At 41.6% G+C, this 18,742-nt stretch overlaps 2 protein-coding genes across 3 annotated transcripts in view; one reads left to right on the forward strand and one right to left on the reverse strand.

Annotated features, from left to right (window-relative positions):
- Nucleotides 1–2,330: 2,330 nt before the first annotated feature.
- On the forward strand, nucleotides 2,331–17,799 carry vwa2 (von Willebrand factor A domain containing 2). Its single transcript, XM_008277575.1, has 13 exons — nucleotides 2,331–2,382; nucleotides 6,838–6,912; nucleotides 7,611–7,744; nucleotides 7,830–7,939; nucleotides 10,535–10,732; nucleotides 10,845–10,978; nucleotides 11,110–11,239; nucleotides 13,183–13,238; nucleotides 14,053–14,160; nucleotides 14,256–14,837; nucleotides 15,683–16,234; nucleotides 16,416–16,538; nucleotides 17,115–17,799. Exons 1-13 carry the CDS (start codon nucleotides 2,331–2,333, stop codon nucleotides 17,243–17,245), a joined length of 2,385 nt encoding a protein of 794 aa, XP_008275797.1. The 3' UTR covers nucleotides 17,246–17,799.
- A 352-nt stretch (nucleotides 17,800–18,151) lies between these two features.
- Nucleotides 18,152–18,742, reverse strand: part of afap1l2 (actin filament associated protein 1-like 2) — a 47,222-nt gene continuing 46,631 nt past the window's right edge. For both annotated transcript variants that reach the window (XM_008277577.1, XM_008277578.1), the window contains one exon: nucleotides 18,152–18,681. In XM_008277577.1, coding sequence (XP_008275799.1) covers nucleotides 18,655–18,681 — 27 coding nt within the window. In that variant the 3' untranslated portion in view covers nucleotides 18,152–18,654. The remainder of the gene's footprint in view (nucleotides 18,682–18,742) is intronic.

An 18,742-nucleotide genomic window follows, 5' to 3' on the forward strand; every position in this document is an offset into this window, starting at 1 on the left:
GGTGTTCACTGGGCAGACAGAAAGTAGAAAGACAGACTGATGGAGGGTGGAGGGATCCAGAAGAATGCTTGTGAAGAGGCAGCCAATTTTGAGACAGGTGTGTGCACGACACATGCGTGCGTATATGTGTGTGTTTTATACGTCGACACGCCTGGCTGCTTCTCTCTCCAAGCATGCACGGTCTAAGCTGCACCCCCCCGGCAGTAATGAAATCTCTTGTCGGCAGGACGTACCGGCGAGTGCACAAATAAGAGCATCAATAGCCCCTGGTGATGTTTATCAGTCCAGGGCTTCTCAGACAGCCGCTGCATGTCAGCTCTGCAGATCTGTATCACAGACACACTGACTCCTCTTAAACAGAGCCTCCGTCCTGCACACAATTCTATCTCTGTCTCAGAAACACACACAGCTTTGCCTATGCAGAAGGCTCATCTGGCACATCCGTCCTCTTTTACCTATAGCCACACACACACACACTTGAGCTGCAGGCAGGATATTATGGGAAAACTTATCAGCAGCCAGAGTTAATCAGACTTTATCTGCACACTGTGTGTACATAACAATGACCATACAGAATACAGGCAGAGCTGACGGATGACAGGTGGGATTGTCAGGCTCGTGGAATGTTTACCATGAGGTCAGATTGTAGTTAAGTTTGTTATATACACCTGTGTAATCAAATGCAGTCAAAGACAGCATTATTGCATTCAGGTATACGTTTGATAACACTGTGGTGGTCGTTTTCTGGGGGCTCTGTGCTTCAAGTATTGACTTCTAACATTAGTGATGTAATATTTGAAACACCTGTTGATGTCCCCAGCTCTAGAACACCATCACTGCTAATTCTGGCATCTGAAGTTACCAAGTTGACCTAGTTCTGTCAATAAAATCTGAACATTGTGAGTTAAACATAATTGCAGGACTGCATTAGATTATAAAGCTCGTTATTATAGGGAGAAATCCATCTCTTGCAGACTTGCCTCCAGACTTGCTTGTAATCTCGAGCACAGTGGATGTGAAAGACATTTATGGGTAACTCACATCTTGACAACCCACTTCCCAGGTGAAGCTGTTGATCATTACTATTTGCACTACGGTCCACACAGGACATTTCTACTTCTACTTGACATATTACACTTATTGTACATTTTGCATTTTATATTTCTTATTGTTTGTTTTTGCTTATTTATCTGTATTTATGGTGGTGGTAAATTAATCTTTGTGCTGTAACCCCTTGGGGATTAATAAAGTATTTCTATTCTATTCTATTCTATTGCATTCCATCCTATTTATTCTATTCTATTTTATCCAATTTATTCTATTCTATTCTATTCTATTCTATTCCATTGCATCCCCTTCCTTTCCGTTCTGTTCCGTTCCGTAACTTGACAGTTCTTCACCCCACACTTGAAAAGCAGTTTACATCTTGCTTTAAGAGCTTCTGTAGAGCTTATTGTAATCTTTTTGACCCAGACAAAACACTGACACATGCACATGCTGGTGTCACATCAGTCAAGTGCTGTGCGTACACATCTGTGTCTCGTGAACTGTGTTTTGGTATGTGGGCTGAGTCGATGGTGGTTATTTTTAATTTTTTTTTGCATATAACATTGTTTAAAAAAAAACACGTTAATGCTCACATATTTCTCCCCTAACTAAAAAATTCTGAAGTTCAGGGTTCTTGTGAGATGTGCAGATTTAGGCTTAAAGGTGTGTTTTGTATTCAAAAGCAGTCACTCCTGATGTTTCTCTGTCGACGCAGTCACTCATCAAGTGTCCCTTCATCTAGTTCCCTTTGAAAGGTCAGGGCTCACCTCCACTTAGCTGTGAAAACACGGTCAGGGTCACTACTTTACCACCTCACTTAACAGATAGTAAATATAATTATAGTTAGTGTCCAGCAGAGTGCCACTGACTTCTTCCCTTGTTCTTTAGCTGAGCCTCTATCATATATTTTGATGAATTTAAAGGCTACCTGTAGAAACGGCACCAAGACAAGCTCAAAACAAAAGTAGTTTCTTACACCTTCTGGCTACTGCTCAATGCTTGACATGTTGTCCTTGTGATTGAACATTACACTGTTTTTCCCTCCCTTGGAAAGAACTGAATGCTTTCACATGTAAAAGTCCCTCAGATGATACAACACGTGAATATTCTTATTTAGCACATCTAGCTCCATTCCAAGGGGACACGCAGGCAGGAAATCAGTCCTTTATAAAGTCCATTTTCACACTTTTTATTTCTATTATCTTTCCCATATTCAGATGCATTTCTTTGATTTGTGTTCTTGCTGAGCTTTTTCATTTGTTTCTCATTCCAGGTGTCCCGACATGCACCCTGATATCTGCCTCTCCCTCCTCTCGACTCTGCTGCTTCTTCAAGGTCGGTTGATTGATTTTATTACTGTTTTGCCTTCTGTGCGTCTCTGGTATTCGGAGCCATTAGAGAAAAGGAGCATTTTGAGTACTATATTTTGGAATGTTTTCATCCTCCCACATCACTATGAATGCTTGCTAGATCAAAATCCGTTTTTATATGAGGCCTTTATTGATCGATATAAGTGTTCATTGTGTTGCCGTTTGTGGACACAATTGAGGTTTGTGCACAGCATGCTGGGAAACAGAGCGATGCACCGCTACAAAACGTGACATTCTTTTACAAGATATTTTATCGCTTCAAGCTGTCAAGTCTTCACTCCTGAAGAATTCCCATTATCTCCTCTTCAAAGTGATTTCCTGCCTCCTATCCTTGTTTCCAGTCATGGCAAATTGTGCATAGCTTTTTATAGCGTATCGTCGCTTGTTCTCCTGGACCCGGGAGTATCGGTATTCGCCCGAGGGAGTAGGCAGGAGTCGTGGGGCAATATAATCTCTGAGTTGTTTTCAAAAATGACAGCTTTAGCACCGTCTTAAGTATTTATTACTGGCCATTTTAAGACTTTGAACTTGAGCAAACCAGACTGTTTCACCTCGTCAAGTCGGCCCCTCCTCGCGTCCTGTGCTGACAACACAGATAACATGTTGCAGCGCTGGATGTCCGTGTAATCCAGCCTGTCAAATTGAATTTCCCAGAGAGGAACAAGCCGAGTTTTTATCGCTGAATTTAAGGGAGTATTACGTATATCTCCCAGACCGTGGCGTGGATTGCTGCCAATTGGACATCAGCTCCTCACACTGAGGATTTATGCCTATTATCTTGCTTCTGATTTTCCCGCTACTATTTCATCCACAGACATTAAAGATACAGTCGTTTTGCTCAAGGCACTTGGCCGAACAGACAGACTTTTTGTTCAGAGCACCGGGGCCCCACTGACCATGACAAAGCTGCTTGCCAAGACCCTAAACTTTCACTGTCAGGAGGAACCGAGGGGCTGGAATGATGTTGGAATCAGGGGCAGATGAAAGTGTCAGGACTGTGAGGAGGTTGGAGCGCAGGCCTCTGGTTTGCAGGTGGTACTTTACTATAATGATTAGTGTTCTGTCAATTTTTTTTCCAGTTTTCCTGACCTCGTGCTCCTCCTTTCCTTTTGTGGATTTATGATTAAAGACTTTCTGGAAAGACTGAAATGTCAGATGTTTAAAAAAAAAAAAAAAAAAGACAGTGAAGTTAGTGGTTGTAGTTTCTGTGAAATGAAATGTCTGTTAATGCAAATGATGTTAAAGCAGCTCAGGATTTGAGGCTTTGCTCATATTTTTAGAATAATAAATCAGCAGGTCTTATTTTAAGTTCTTGAATGTGAAAAATTGACTTCTCTAGAGCTAATGAGCTAATCAACAACTATTTTCATCAACTAACCGCTAATTTTTTTAAACAAGACATTTGTTTCTATTTATTGTTCATAGTTGTTATAATAACTAGTAGGGCTGGTCCCAATAGCACTTTCTGGTCTCTGGATATTCAGGCCCAATTAATGATGAACATCCGAATATTCGAAGCGGTTGGGGGTACACTTTCACTCCAGGGGAGCGCTCCGACGGGGTGGAAGTTGCCAGAACGCACAGGCAGTCAGTTTCCACTGCCACCACTCCCCTCCCGCCGCCACCATCAATGTTTACTTCCGTAAACACTGAGCACGCTCGCTGCGTGTGACGTCGTCGTGTCCTCTTCTGTGCATGCGGGACACTTTTGGGTCGTATGAAGTTCACACAGCAGATCACATACAAGTCGTATTTAATTGGAAACGTGAAGGAACTCAAAAAAATTGGATTTCACAAAAAAATCTGAATTGATTGTTCAGTCAGATAATACGCCGTTATCCTGATTTGTGACATAAAATGTCATGTCGGATTCAGAATCCAAGGCTGTCGGTATGTTAAGGCTGTTTTTCATGGGTTCAGTTTGTTAAGGGTTGAATTATCGAGTCACGACTGTATATGCTCATTCTTGCTTTTTTGCAATTTTTCTAAAAAAAAAAATAACTGAGTTGTTTTTTTGTTTTTTTTTATGAGTTATGGCAAGATAACTGTTAATAGACACAAAAGACACTTCTGCTTTCTTGTTACCTGCAGTCATGGTTGTGAGGGGCAACCTTTTATACAGCAGTAAAACATTTGCCCACAGTGAGTAAAAATCTGACAAGAAGCAAAACCGCCCAGAAACTGCTCCGAGTTCGGAGGAGTAAAATAGCATCTGTCAAGTAGCTGTCAGAAGTAGTTTCTCATAATTAATCTTTTGTCATTCCTGACATTTTTGTCGCTGATAAAAAGGATTTTGTTGAACGTGGGGTTGTCAGTCTGTGCCATGGTTTTTCTGCACAAAAACGAGCAGAGGAGGATAAAGTCGGTGTTCTCACCACAGATATGCCTTTATTTCAGTTAACCCACATGTAGCCTTTTTTTGATGTTCTTTGTTTTTCCTGTTCTTTTGACTTCCTGGCACCTATTTCAGCCGCCACTAAATCAACACGAGGCGGACAGCTGAAGCTGATGGGAACAAACTGGCAATTTCTTTCAGCGCTCTGATTGAAGAGACGCACTGTTGCCTTTCAGAGGGTGGAATCTGCACGTTTATAAAATCACTCAAGTGCTTCGTCTCTGTGTTGGACAAATGCCTGTGTGACCTGTCGGGGTTACCAGGGACAACAAGGCATGTTCACAGGAAATCACATGTCCCTCCCTCCTCTCCGAGCCGTACGTGTGCCTGAATAGGGCAACGTCCTTTCAATGAATGGAGCAAAAGAATGGTGTTCTTCACTTGTCCACTCACATTAGCTTTGAATACTCAATTATCCATTGCTGAAGGGGTCAAGTGGGAGTCTGGGTTGGCTTCAGAGAAAACATCCAATTTATGGTCTTATTTCACTTTTGCTCTAATAACAGATAAATATGTGCTGTAAATGTGAATTTGGAGTCAAAGTTCATGCATTTGTGTTCACTCACTCTACTTAGTGTATGTTAGAGGCTTGTTTGGTGGACGGCTGATTACATGTTATATGCTTGTGACCATATTGTGTTTGCTTGGTTAACTTGGTCTGCTCGATGTGAAGTGGGGTTTTTTTTTCATTGCTTTTTCCTGTTTTCAGAGGTAAAATAAGCCATAAATGTGTAATGATAAAACATCTGAAAATTACTCTTTTTGTAGTAGATTTTTCCGACGTTAATCATCTCCCTCATTTATCTTGAGACTATCTTCTGTCCTCCAAGTTGCCCACTACAGCTCGACTACATGGACACATTTATAAAACCACTTTTGTGTGAAATGATGTTTCTTTTAAACTCTTTGACATTTGTGGGATTTGATCGTTAAAGGGCCAGTGTGTCGGGTTTAGGCGTTTAGCAGAAACAGAATGTAGTGTTCATAATTACAATTGCATTAGTGTATTATCACCTGTAACTATGAATCGTTATGTTTTCCTCTAGATCAGTGGTTCTCAAACTTTTTGAGCCACGACCCCCAAGATAACATAAGTTTGTGTTTGTGACCCCCCCATTTGAATTTTTATTATATCATGAGTAATAACTTTGTTGTTCATGCATTATTGTGTTAAAAATTAATGAGTAAATTCCACAGATTAATTTCTTTATGTTAACAAGTTCAAAAAAGGAGTGGGAAGCAGGGCGACCCCCTGAAATAAAACCCCCAGTTTGAGAACCACTGCTCCAGGCTGTAAGATGGATGTGGCCTCTGGGTCTTAAAGTAGTCAATGCACAAGAGCCTTCAACCTGTATTCTGTCTAACGGCCAGCAGGGGACGACTCCTCTGGTTACAGAAAGATGTTTAATTGTATAAAAGTTTATCAGAAAATCATCCTACTTCTAAACATTCTCCAAATGTGTTTATTGTCATGGTTGCTAGTTTCAAGCCTCCTTCAATGCAACATGATGTACATGTAGTAAGTTATGGTCCCACTTAGAGTAAAATGGATGATAAAGTAAACATTAGGCCGTGGCGACATTATGATGCTTGAGCTCTCGGTCAGATCCACCTCTTGCTTGCCACGTTTAGTTTTAGAGCCAATATCAATCAGATCAACATTCCAAACTCAAGACTTCAAAACAGTAAACCACAAGTCAATAGCTGACGTGACTCCATCAATCTTTTATACACAGTCTTTGTTTTCCTTAGCTTAGAATAAGACGTTCATATCTTCATTGGGCGCAGGTTCACCATGGTTATGTTCTGTAGTAGCATAGAATGGACAAACCAAACTGGTTATGGACTTAGCCTTTATGTTTGCAGGTTCTCTTCCTCCTTCCTGGATGGGTCATTTATTTGGTTGTAATAATCAATTGCACCATTAGATGCCACTAACCCCTTTTAAGGGTGTTGGTTAATCCAAATGTCCTAGGTTTGTGTTGTGCATATACAAATTACTGTAATGCTGTTTGTCCCTCCTAGTTCAGCAGGGTTCCTCGGTGCAGGAGATCCAAACCAGCCATGAGAACATCGTCAAGATCAACTCAGCAGGAGAAAGTGAGCACCTTCCCAACCCCGTCCTTACAAAATGGTTAACAAATGGGGCATTATACTAAAACAAATAACCCACAGTTCAGTCAGTAACAGATAAATCCAAATGCCAAAGTACATAAACTTAGAGGAAGATTGAGGAAAGAGCTGGCAGCAAACAGCGGCGACATAGTGACCACGCTATAAACCTGCATGTCTGGACAGCCGACGGCCACATGCTGGCTCGAATGTTATCGCAAATAGATGATAAATTGCGAGGTAATGTGACGAGACTTTGGAATAATTCCTCTGAGCTAGTGGGGTGGTCTAATGTCACAGAGGACAGTGTGCCAAAGTGACTTAGGCATAATCGGACCACACGGATGACAGACGGCACGTTCTCCGTGTCTCTAATGGCCTTCTTCATGATCAGCTGCACATTCTAACATGACAGCAACACCACAGGTTATTTACGCCTCTGGCAAGTTCAAGCATGTATGAGTGAGACAGAAAGTTTTCGCTTGCTAATGGTTTCTGAGAGAAGAAAATTGAGCTCTGGCATGCTAAGCTATTATCTGAAGGTATTATTCCTCCTTTTGATAACCAACCAGGATAATCCCCTCACTGCTGATATATTGCAGGAATGCAGAGAAGAAATTAATTGAATTTGGACCCACATCTTGGTGTGTTTAGCTTTTTTATTCTGCGTGTGTTTCCATGGGAAGTGATGCAGTGCTCAGCAGCCATGGATATCCTCTTTCTCATGGACGGGTCCTACAGCGTGGGGAAGGGCAGCTTTGAGAGGTCCAAACACTACGCGATCAAACTCTGTCAAGCACTAGACGTCGGAGCAGACAAGGTGTGTTTTCTTTCGGCTCCTTCCCTCCCTCCCTCCCTCTTCGTATCATGTCAATCAGTGTTCTTGTAATTCCACCCTTGTGCAGGTGCGAGTCGGTGTGATTCAGTTCGGCTCCACCCCTCGGCTGGAGTTTTCCCTGGATTCCTACGCCACCAAGCAAACGCTGAAGAAGCACATGAAGAAGATTTCTTACAGGTGTGCGTCTCCTTTCATCTCGCTCTCAGCCAAGTAATGTTTTGGGTTACAAAAGCCTATTATAGTGTAATTTGGGGTGGGTGGGTGGTAGGGTGACGCTAGTTATTACCAGTCAGGTTTGAAAGAAATATGAATACTTAAAGTCCAATACATGCACATTTGTAGTTCACAGAGTCAAATTTAGCACTTTAACAAACTAAATTGAGATTAATAGTTTATTGATGACCCCTGACTGAGCTCTGTTTGTTCAAGACGGATGTTAAATATGGCTGAAAGCTTGAGAAAAATATCTGGTAGCTAAACCTCAGCAGACCATTTTACCTGCATGTGTGAGTTACCAGAATTAAAACTGATGCTCGGTAGTGGATTAATGGAGCTCCTGATGTTTGATTAGGTCGCTTTTGTTTCTATAGTAGAAACATATCGGTCAGGACAACAGCATGTGCATTTACATATCTCCACGGCAACGACAGGTTGTCTGACCCGTTCTCATGTATGCGATAAATCAAGAACGCCTCGAGGGAATTTCTTCATATCCGTCGTAAACATTCACTTAAACTCAAGGAAGAACTAATTAAATTGTGGCGGTTAAAGGTCGAGACCTCTTGTCCCATTCTTGTGATGGTGATACATCAGTCACGCCTGCGGGGATCTTCATTACATCTGGTACAAACATCCACTTAGATTAGATTTTGGTGGTCAAAGATCACTGTGACTTCACATGAACATAACTCAAGAATTCATACGCTGATTATGGAAAAAAATCACAACTGGTAGAATAATATATATTCATCGATCAAACCTGAACAGAACTGCAACTGCAAAACAAAAGTTCTCGAGATTTATTTATGATCAGAGCGTTCCCAGGGTCATCTGCTGAGAAATGTGTTCGAGGAACCCTTTTAAAGAGCCATTTCTGTGAACAGCTTTTTGAGCCGTGTGAGCTGAAGTGCTTGAGCTGCACAAGAGGGGTAGGTGCAGATAGAAGCATGGACTTGATAGATCACTTTAAAAGTAGCAGCGGTGCACAGTTACAGCAGATTATTTTCTCTGGAATAAAACTTCCAGGTATCTAAATGGTTACAGACAGATGAGTTTCTAGGTTTAATCAAACGGGTCTAAACGGGTTATTTTTGACACGAATGAAACTACTAATTAGGAAATAGGAACATATATGCGTAGACATTTAAATGAATGTGTAAAGACTTATTTGTGAGAGTTATTCTGTATTATTATTATCAGAAGCACTTTCAGTACACTCCCAGGGTCATGTGCTGCAAAAATGATTTCCAGGAATCCTTTTACAAGGAACATAATCAAGGAATCAGGGAACAACGTAAAAAAAACACGAGTGCAAACTGGGTTCAGCGTAGCCAGAAGAACAGCGCTGTCTTGTGTTCTCGTCTGCTTCGGTATGTTTGTAACAAATCTCTGTTTATTGTCGTGGATTTAGTTAAAACTTCTGCCGACAGCAAAACACCCGTGCGTGCACACAGGCGGCGGCTAAGTCACACCAAATGCTCCCTGGAAGGAAAACAAATTAATTTCAGATTAGAGGCGAACCACAGGTGGTCACTGGATATTGGATAAGCGCATAAGATGAGGAAGAGGAAGGTAATTTGACCAAATCTGTGTGTGTGTGTGTTGTTCACTGCTTGGAAGTAACATTCTGACTTCCCAACTGCTTTGGAGAGGCTACACACATTTTAAACTTTAATTTCCACTTACTTTGCCTCAAATGATTAGTGCAGTAATATGAAGCCCAGCATTGTTTTAATGAAATTCAGTTTACAATCAAAATAAGACGAGATCGGGCCGCTGCTTTGGCTCACCTGGTTGAGCTGTTGACCCATGTACAGGGGCTGTAGTCTCCGATGCAGCGGCCGTGGGTTCAAGTCCTGCTCATGGCCCTTTGCTGCAACCCAATCCCTCATTCTCCTGTCTCTCCTTCGACTGTCCTATCCAATAAAGGCAAAAAGGCAAAAAAAAAAAGACTAGATGGAGATAGAGGTCGATGTTTCTTTATCCACACTTCAAAGAAGAAATGTCTGAGTTTCGACGTGTCTCAGATGTGCCTACGGTATCGTGTTGACATAAATCTGGACAAGGGAGCTACATTTTGCCTCCAGGCTTCAGAGCGTTTCACTGTATTGTCTCGTAGTTTCAGTGCTGCAAGTAGACATACTGTAGCATTGTTTTCTTGTCAGAAAAATGTGGCCAAAATTGGAAATGTGATAGTACAGCACCCGAACACATCACAGCCTTTGTCTCGGCAGGTCCGTCCTCCAATCGTTGTAAAACATGACTGAAAGTGGCTCCTGCTCTGACTGACATTTATGTCTTTTTGAAAAACTATTAAAGGATTTAAAATGGGTTTTGTGAGCCCTGGGGTGAGGAAACTTAGCCAGTATACATTTCCAGTCCAAGAACTAAAAGAGGAGCCCCGCCAGAAGAAAGCTTTAGTTTGTTTTGGTAGTAATAATAATAATACAGCAGTTCTCTGACACAGTATATATATTCCGTAATTGCTCAGTTTTAGGATGTTTCTAATAATAACATGAAAAAATCCTGCCTTTCTAAACCCTCTGCTCACAGGGGAGGCAGCACCCAGACAGGTCTGGCTCTTAAATACATCCTGAGGAAGGGTTTTCCAGGTGGTCGTAACTCCTCCAGTGTGGCCCGCATCGCCATCCTGCTGTCGGATGGGAGGTCTCAGGGCAACGTGGCACAGGCAGCTGCACAGCTCAAAGAGATAGGCGTGGTCTTGTTCGCTGTGGGCCTGCGCTACCCTAAGTACGTTTGAATGGTTGGAAAATAATCATTGCCAGTAATAATACATTAAACTACCTGTTGTTTGCAAAGCAGGCTCAAGAGAAAAAAAAAACTCTCTCTGTTTGTTTTCCAGGTGGGAAGAGCTGCATGCTCTCGCCAGCGAGCCAATGGAGAGCCATGTCTTCTTTGCTGAGCATTTCTATGATGCTGTCAACGGCCTGTACACCACACTGAGCACCTTCTCTGTGTGCAGTGCCACACCAGCAGGTTGGACTTTAAGAGGGAATTATGACTGCTGCAAATAAGGACATCATTTTAGACCTCTTTCGCTGCCCCATCTGTAAAATTCTTTGTGTTGCTCTTTTTTGACTCACCAACCCTCTGGTCCTGCTCTCCAGGCTGTCAGGTGGAGTCATTTCCCTGTGAGAGGAAGACACTAGAGACAGTGAAAGAGCTGCAGGGGAATTTCATGTGCTGGAAAGGCTCCAAAGGGTATTCCCCGTACACATCCCTCTGTCCCTACTACAGGCAAGTGTACATACATGCACGTCATTTTTGAGAAGATACTTGTGGAATTCCCACATCTTTACAAGAGGAAACGCTTCTTCTCTCAGGTGCATTGTTCCCATAAGTTAGCATCATGATTTTGACAAATATCTGTCAGTCTCTGCTGTGTTGACTGTGCAGCCTGCAGCAGGAACGATGAATCTACTAGAAGATTTATTCTAACATAAAACTGTCATTTTAGTGGCACTATTTTCTGTTTACAAGAATTGAAACTGTGTGAAAGTTTGAGTTAAAGCTTCAGAAGACTAAAAAGCTTTAATGGGGAAAAGGTTCTAGTTGTAAATAGTTTACTATGCAGCGTTACAAACAGGATCAGGTTACTTTGAAATGGAATATAACGTTGAAAACATTGCACATTATGCTTAAAAAAAAAGGATTGCACCCACAAATTTTGACCTACAAATATTCTTTTTGTCTCCTTTGAACATCTTTAAATATATTCAATCAACCAAAATGAATATATTGCAGCAGCTCTGGCACAAACAGCAGGTGGATTGTGTGAATTCTACAACATGTTGTTTCTTTTGTATTAGATGCTGTTTAGTTAATCAACAATCACACAAAGGGCTCTGCTCTTGTAAAATCAAAATATTAACTTTGATTTTCAGTGTGAAAGGACTTGACAGCAAATTTATTTATTTTATATTTATTTATAAATTCATTTTTAACTTTTACAAACTGCAATGGTGGACTGCAAGGTGGATCGATGGTTAGCACCGTTGCCACGCGGCTAGAAGGTCACCGATTCGCGTCCTGATGAGGACACGAGATCTTTCTGTGTGGAGTCTCCATGTTCTCCCCGTGCAGCGTGGGTTCTCTCCGGGTTCTCCGGCTTCCTCCCACAGTCCAAAAACATGTTGAGGTTAATTGGTGATTCTAAATTGTCTGTCTCTAAGTGTAGCCCTGTGATAGACTGGTGACCTGTCCAGGGTCCCCTGCCTTCACCCTGAGTCAGCTGGGATAGACTCCAGCCCCCCATGACCCTTGTGAGGATTAAGCGGTGTATAGATAATGGATGGATGGATGGATGGAAACTGCAATGGACACAGACATTCATGTTTGTATTGTCCATTTTTAAAGAATGAAACATTCTTGGAGGGACTGCTGCTGCAATATTCCTGCACCTTTTTCCCCCTGCACCGAGAGAATCTGAGAAACTCTGCCTGTCAGATGCACTTTTCATGAGTTAATTGCGTTGGTAATAGTAAAAAGAAACTTTCAGGATCTGAAAGTTGCCATATTTTAAAGACACAATCAAAATTTAATCAAACAGTCTTTGATTGTGTAACTTGTTTGTGTCTGATTACATGTAACCCATAACTACCCAACTGTGGTTACAACATATGTCTTCATATTACTTTCCATAACATCATATACTATGAACTGTGCATTGGAACCGACTATGCAACACTTTTCCCTCGTTGCTCAATGAGAGCCACAAGACAGTGGTGGATCGGGGCAACTCCCATGTGTTAATGTTCTGTGTCAGTGTGAGGGTGTTTAATAAAAACAAGCTCGTGTAATTCTGTCAGACCCTCCCAGGGCAAATTAAAATGGCCTTTGACAAAATTAATTTCACACTACGCTGCATTTTTACCACGGTAAAATGGCTCGAGGCAGTTTGGAGAACCATCATGCTGACAGTAGTGTTTGCTTTTTTTGATTAGAGCACAAAAAGGCAGTAATGGGATTGTTGTCTGTGGATTACTTATAACCAGCTGTTAAACTGTGACCTAAGTGAGGAATAAACTGCCTTTTGTCTTATCGTATTAAGTAGTTAATTCATTGATAGGTAAGGCTCAGTGGCTGTAATTACATCACATAATAGACCAAATGCTGTAAAATGGAAACATTTAATAAGTTTGGTGCCTTCATTCTCTAACTAATTTCTGTTTTTTTTGCAGGTACAACAAAGTTTACAGGAGACACCAGACAGTCTGCCACAGGACCATCTGTCCAGGTAACATCAATTATTTGTTGTTTAATTCTGATTCTTGCTGTAAACACTAAAATTCAGTCTTTTGTTTTGGGAGAAATGCAGCCACTAATGCATGAGATTTAATATGAAATGTGTTTACTTTATAGCCCTCTGAAATCCATTTTATCTTTAAAACATCATAATCATTTATCACAACAGAAAGAATCTGTGATGTGTTGTTCTGTCTGAAAACTGAACCAAATCTAAGCTTCAAATTGTGCAAATACATCAAAATCAATTTGTTATCCAACATGTCTATTAAAAAAGCTCCCCAAACATATATAACTTGCATTAACTGCATTCTATGAAAATAATAATAATAAAAAATGAAAGATTCTGTTCTCCTTGGAGTAGCTACGAAGGTACGAGTGACTCATCAGTGACAAATAGTCCAATCACAAAAAATCCAGTTGGGTTTTTTTTGGGTTGAATTGCAGACTGTATTTACACTGAACATGTAGAGGACAAGTAAAGAAACACATTAAAAACCTGAGTAGCAAAATATGTATAGTATGTTGAGTCACTATTTTTTCCCCCCAGTATTTGTAACACATACAGACACTTGGAAATACACGCTATACGTCTTTATTACAGGGTTTTTTTTTTTACCAGTTTTTATAACATACCTTAATTTTTGATTGATTTATGGCGTTGTAGCTTCATATAACTCTAAATAGTAAAACATTTATAGTCTGTAGAGTCAACACTTTCTTCAGATCATATTATCTCTTTTGATTCTTGCTGCTCTCTGTGCTGCTGTTTGCGTAGCTCACTCCCCTTCCTCTCCTCATTGTAGATCCCTGTGACTCTCAGCCATGTCTGAACGGTGGAACTTGTGTGTCAGAAGGTCCAGATGGCTACCACTGTGTGTGTCCACCTGGCTATGGAGGAGACCCACACTGTGGTCAGTACCCCGTCTGTACCACGTGTGTGTGAAGGTGTTGTCTGATCTTACACAAGATGCAAACCAACTAACTAAAACAATCCATCCTTCCTCAGCTCCTGCGTTATCCCTGGACTGCTCTGTGGACCTGCTGTTCCTGCTGGAGGGCTCCGCCACGCTCACCTTGGAAGGCTTCCTCCGCCTCAAGTCCTTCTTAAAGCGCTTCCTGCAGACCGTCATTGGTTCCGACAGCCCCAGTAGAGTCGGACTGGCGGTGTTTGGTGGAGAGACTCGAGTCGAAGCCCCGGTTGGCAAGTTCAAAGGAGACCTGAGGGGTCTTCTTAAGGCTGTGGAGGCGCTTCAGCCGATTGGCGGCGAGACCCTGACGGGCCAGGCTCTTCGCTATGTCACACGCAACGGCTTTGTGAGCGCTCCGGTCTTTGCTGACGTCACAGACGACCTCCCCCGTGTGGTGGCGCTGCTCACAGCCACTCCCGCCGTTGACGATGTGGTTGAAGCTTCGAAATATGCTCGCGACAGAGAGATCTTCCTGATAGGGGTGGGACCGGACAGGCTCAAGGGGCAGCTGAATAACATCACAGGAAACCCCCAGAGGACTCTCACCTACACGTCACCTGATAGGCTCACTGGCAAGATCCCTGAGCTCAAGGCCAAGATCTGCAGTGTGGATACACAAGGTACTTCCTGACTAATTCACTTGGCTGTTTTTAGTTAACAAACAAAAGTCATGTTGGCATTTACTCTCCAAACTTCATAGTGTTTAACTAACATGAGGAATTAAACATTTGCAAAGCCATTTGAAACGTGCCATGTTTCACACTGTGTTGGCGTGCAGACAGTATTCTTCCTTGACAAAACCTTTTGGCCAATGGGAAACCAATGGCAGGAGGGTGACAAAGAGAAACCTGCAAATCAAAAACTGCTCCATTACTAGTGGTTTGAAACTACACATAGAAAGTTCAATTTGTTGGTGTGTATGTGGAGTTTTCTGCCCAGGCTTTATATTTTCCCTGATCATAAATAAATACTTTTTGTTTACTAGTAGTTCTTACTGCAGCCATTACAGTCCATCTGTTTTTGGAGAAACACACGCGCAGCCAAAACATGCATGAAATATAATGTAAAAAAGACTTAATTTATAACTTTATTAACTCCAAATCATAAACTTAAAAATGTTCAATTTCATCAAAATTGTTTTATTGTAGATGTCTGTTTAGAAATTCTAATTGTTTGCTCTAACCAGACTCTACGTTAAAACGAAACAGTTATGAACCCATTAGTGACTCAGCTGTAACCAAGAGTCTGATGATTTGATGATTTATGCCATTCTAACTTTGTTCTGCTCCACCAAAACATTGTTTCTTCTACCTCTAGCTGTGGTTGAAGGAAAAAAATGAGCCAACAGGGAATCAAAATATGACAGGAGTGAATAAAAAGCCCAGAAACACTCACACTTATCTTCAAATCTTAGTGTATTTCAGGCTGTATTAGCTGTATTCAACGTTTCTTTTCTCTTTTCCAGGTTGTCTGGGTCAAGCAGTAGACCTGGTGTTTGCCCTGGACGCCTCAGGCGGCGTCGGCCGCGATAACTTCGCCACCCTGCGGGACTTTGTGCGCAGCATCACCGTCCAGTTCGACATCAACCGCGATGTGGCTCAGGTGGGCCTCGTGGCCTACGGTCGGAGAGCCACCACCGTCTTCAACCTGGACACGCATGAGACCGGTTCCGCCATCCTCAAGGCTGTCGGTGAGGCCAACTTCCTGGGCGGAGTGGCTTCGACGGGTGCAGCTTTACTCCACATCCACTCCAACGTCCTGACTGTAGCCAAAGGCGCACGACCCGGAGTCAACAAGGCCGTGGTCGTGGTGACGGATGGTTCGGGCGGGGACGACGCCGTCGTACCGGCTCAAAAGATAAGAGACAATGGGGTTTCAGTTTTTGTGGTCGGTATCGGAGACGTGCAGAGAGACAGGCTGATGCAGATTGCTGGTTCAGAGGAGCAAATGATCTCAGTGCCGTCTTACGAGGATCTCAAGTACTTTGAGGATGTACTGGTTCAGATGCTGTGTTCAGGTAAAAACGCATGACAACAAACTCTGTCACTAAACCTTCTCCCCTTTTCTATGGGTTGGAGTCATCAGAAGTGTTACTTGCACTCTGTTGTTTGTGATTTCATCTGTTTTTCTGCATCTGTCTTCACTCAGACTTCTTTTCAGCAGCATAAACAATCTGTTTCGTGTTTTTTTTATATCAGAGGTGAAGAAACCGGTAAACCTGTGCAAGCCCAACCCATGTATGAATGATGGCATCTGCATCCTGTCAGGAGGGAGCTTCCGCTGCCAGTGCCAAGGCTATGAAGGACCACACTGTGAAACAAGTCAGTAGTGCTGATGAGCATTTATCTCGCTGTATTTCTTTTTGTTTTTTCCCTAAATCAGTCTCCCTCTCATTGTCTTTTAACTCTTTCAAGCCACCAGGTAGCACCATAGACTTTAACGTGGACATGTGGTTACATCACTTAGATTCTCAACAATTCATTTGTAAAAAGTTAATTAATTTTAGGCAAAGTCCCCAGCTCCCAATTAGCTATGCCTGGAGGCCTGCAATTTAGCAGAGGTGTGGTAGAAGATGTCGAAGGTGTGTAGTTCTGGCATAAAGCTGTCCTGTTAAGTTCCATACAAAGGAGTGAACGTTAAGAGGTCAGTATCTCCTCCTTTGATTTAAACCTTTTTTCTTTTCCGTTTGTCACTCAAAGCTTCATCTTGTGTAGCCATATCTCTACATCTTCAGAAATCCTAACACAACATTTGATGCATATTTCCCATATTCCTGTTGTCACCCTTTTTACTTGCTACACTGGACTCGGCAGATTCAAATAGTAAATAAAATGTAAGGAGAGTTGTTAAAAAAAATCTGTTTGTATCATCACATGTTGTTCTGTTCTCGTTCGTAGGAAGCAGCAGGTCTTCATCACGAGGGGATCTTCCGAGACCTGCTGGTCTGAGGAAGAAGAGCAGACAGAGGAAGAGCCACCAGGAGCTCCTGCATCACTACAAACTACACCGTCGGAGACATGCCGTCTGAAACGCGAAGTATACAGACAAACAAATCACACACGAACACTTAAGAACCAAGGATGTTTGCGGGTACGCGATGGAGTAAAGGGAAACCTAAAGTTACTGCTACTTTCTCATTCTTTCAGTATTTAAAGTTGCACTCGATGTCAACAAGTGCCTCGTACGTGTCTCTACTGCTGTGTCCATCGTTTGTTTTATTTGTCAACCAACACGGTTCTCTTTCTCTATTCAAGGATGTAAACTTTTATACGATATTACAGTGTATATCTGTGTCATGATTGTGTTTTTATTTTTAATGTATAATCACCACAATTTTGTCTTTGTACAATCAAAAAAAAAAAACTTCTAATTTTTGTTCCCAAAAATGCTTCATGTGCTGTTTTCATGGTTTTATTATTATTGGCTAATTGAGGGGTTTAGATGTTCAAAAGTTCTTTGAGAATTTTATAAATATATGTATGTATGTATTTCATTACTAGTTATATGAGGCTGTTTTTTAATTGTACTTGACTAATATCACTTTTGGGGTAGAAGATAAAAAGAAAACTTCCAATGGGACAAACTTCATGATGATATATGATTTGTATCGGTCTACATTTAAAGTTGTACAACAGCTGACAAGCTTTTTACAAAATGAAAAGGCCTCTCATTTAATAACCAGAGCACATTCTGACACACACAAAACATTTGCCACACAAGCACCCTTTTGTCAAATGACCCTCTTTCATAAATGTTTTATTTTCATTAGTGAGCAGTGAGTCTAATTACCCTGTAAATGTTTAATGCTGCAGGTTTCCTGTGTCCTTCACCATGTTCAAAGCTGGTACACCGAACCTTCTGCCTGTTTTCAAGAAACTAGTTATATAATGTTTAAGGGGAAGGAAGATGTTTGTCAAGAAAAATCAAACCAGAATTTTGTCAGTACATTTTTATTTGAATAAAAAGTGCATTTTTAGCTAGCAATACAAGCCACAAGGCTGGATAATGGTGTAAATATATTTACATCTTGGCTACCAGCATATATGAACCAAGCTACAATCTAAAGTGTACAGAGTGGCCAATTTAGCAGAGGGGTCTGTCTTCAGTGGGTTTAAATGGTTTGACTGTAATGTTGAAACATCCCATTTGTGCATTTCTTACACTGGCCAAAAAAATGCTACAACATCAAATTCCTCCCTTTTCAAATGTAGAAAAAAAAATAACTTTTAAAAAAGTCATTGAACTCAGGATGATCCAGTGGTATTCAAGAAGACGGCTTGTGCCTCTTTCGGTTTGACTTTTCGTCGTCTTGGCAAGGAGGCGATGAAGGGATCCAGGGAGGGGAGGATGTCGGTTGAAAGGTCTGGTCTGTGGATGTGATGTGGCTGACAGACCAGCAGAAACTTATCCATTTTAGAGGTCAAAACAAGCATCCTTCTAGGTGGTGGACTTCTTCTCCCATTCCTGTTAACACAAAAACAAATGGATAATTTACTGTAATCCTTTATTCCACTGACAATCGGAC

This window comes from Stegastes partitus, unplaced genomic scaffold (assembly GCF_000690725.1).
Source record: "Stegastes partitus isolate 25-593 unplaced genomic scaffold, Stegastes_partitus-1.0.2 Scaffold101, whole genome shotgun sequence".
NCBI lineage: Eukaryota > Metazoa > Chordata > Actinopteri > Pomacentridae > Stegastes > Stegastes partitus.

What these genes read in the sequence shown, in the direction of transcription:
- vwa2 (XM_008277575.1), top strand. Translation starts at nt 2,331, where the DNA reads ATGCACCCTGATATCTGCCTCTCCCTCCTCTCGACTCTGCTGCTTCTT. An exon ending in TAGACGTCGGAGCAGACAAG is followed by an intron (nt 7,745 to 7,829) that starts GTGTGTTTTCTT and finishes ACCCTTGTGCAG; the next exon opens with GTGCGAGTCGGTGTGATTCA. An exon ending in ATGAAGAAGATTTCTTACAG is followed by an intron (nt 7,940 to 10,534) that starts GTGTGCGTCTCC and finishes CTCTGCTCACAG; the next exon opens with GGGAGGCAGCACCCAGACAG.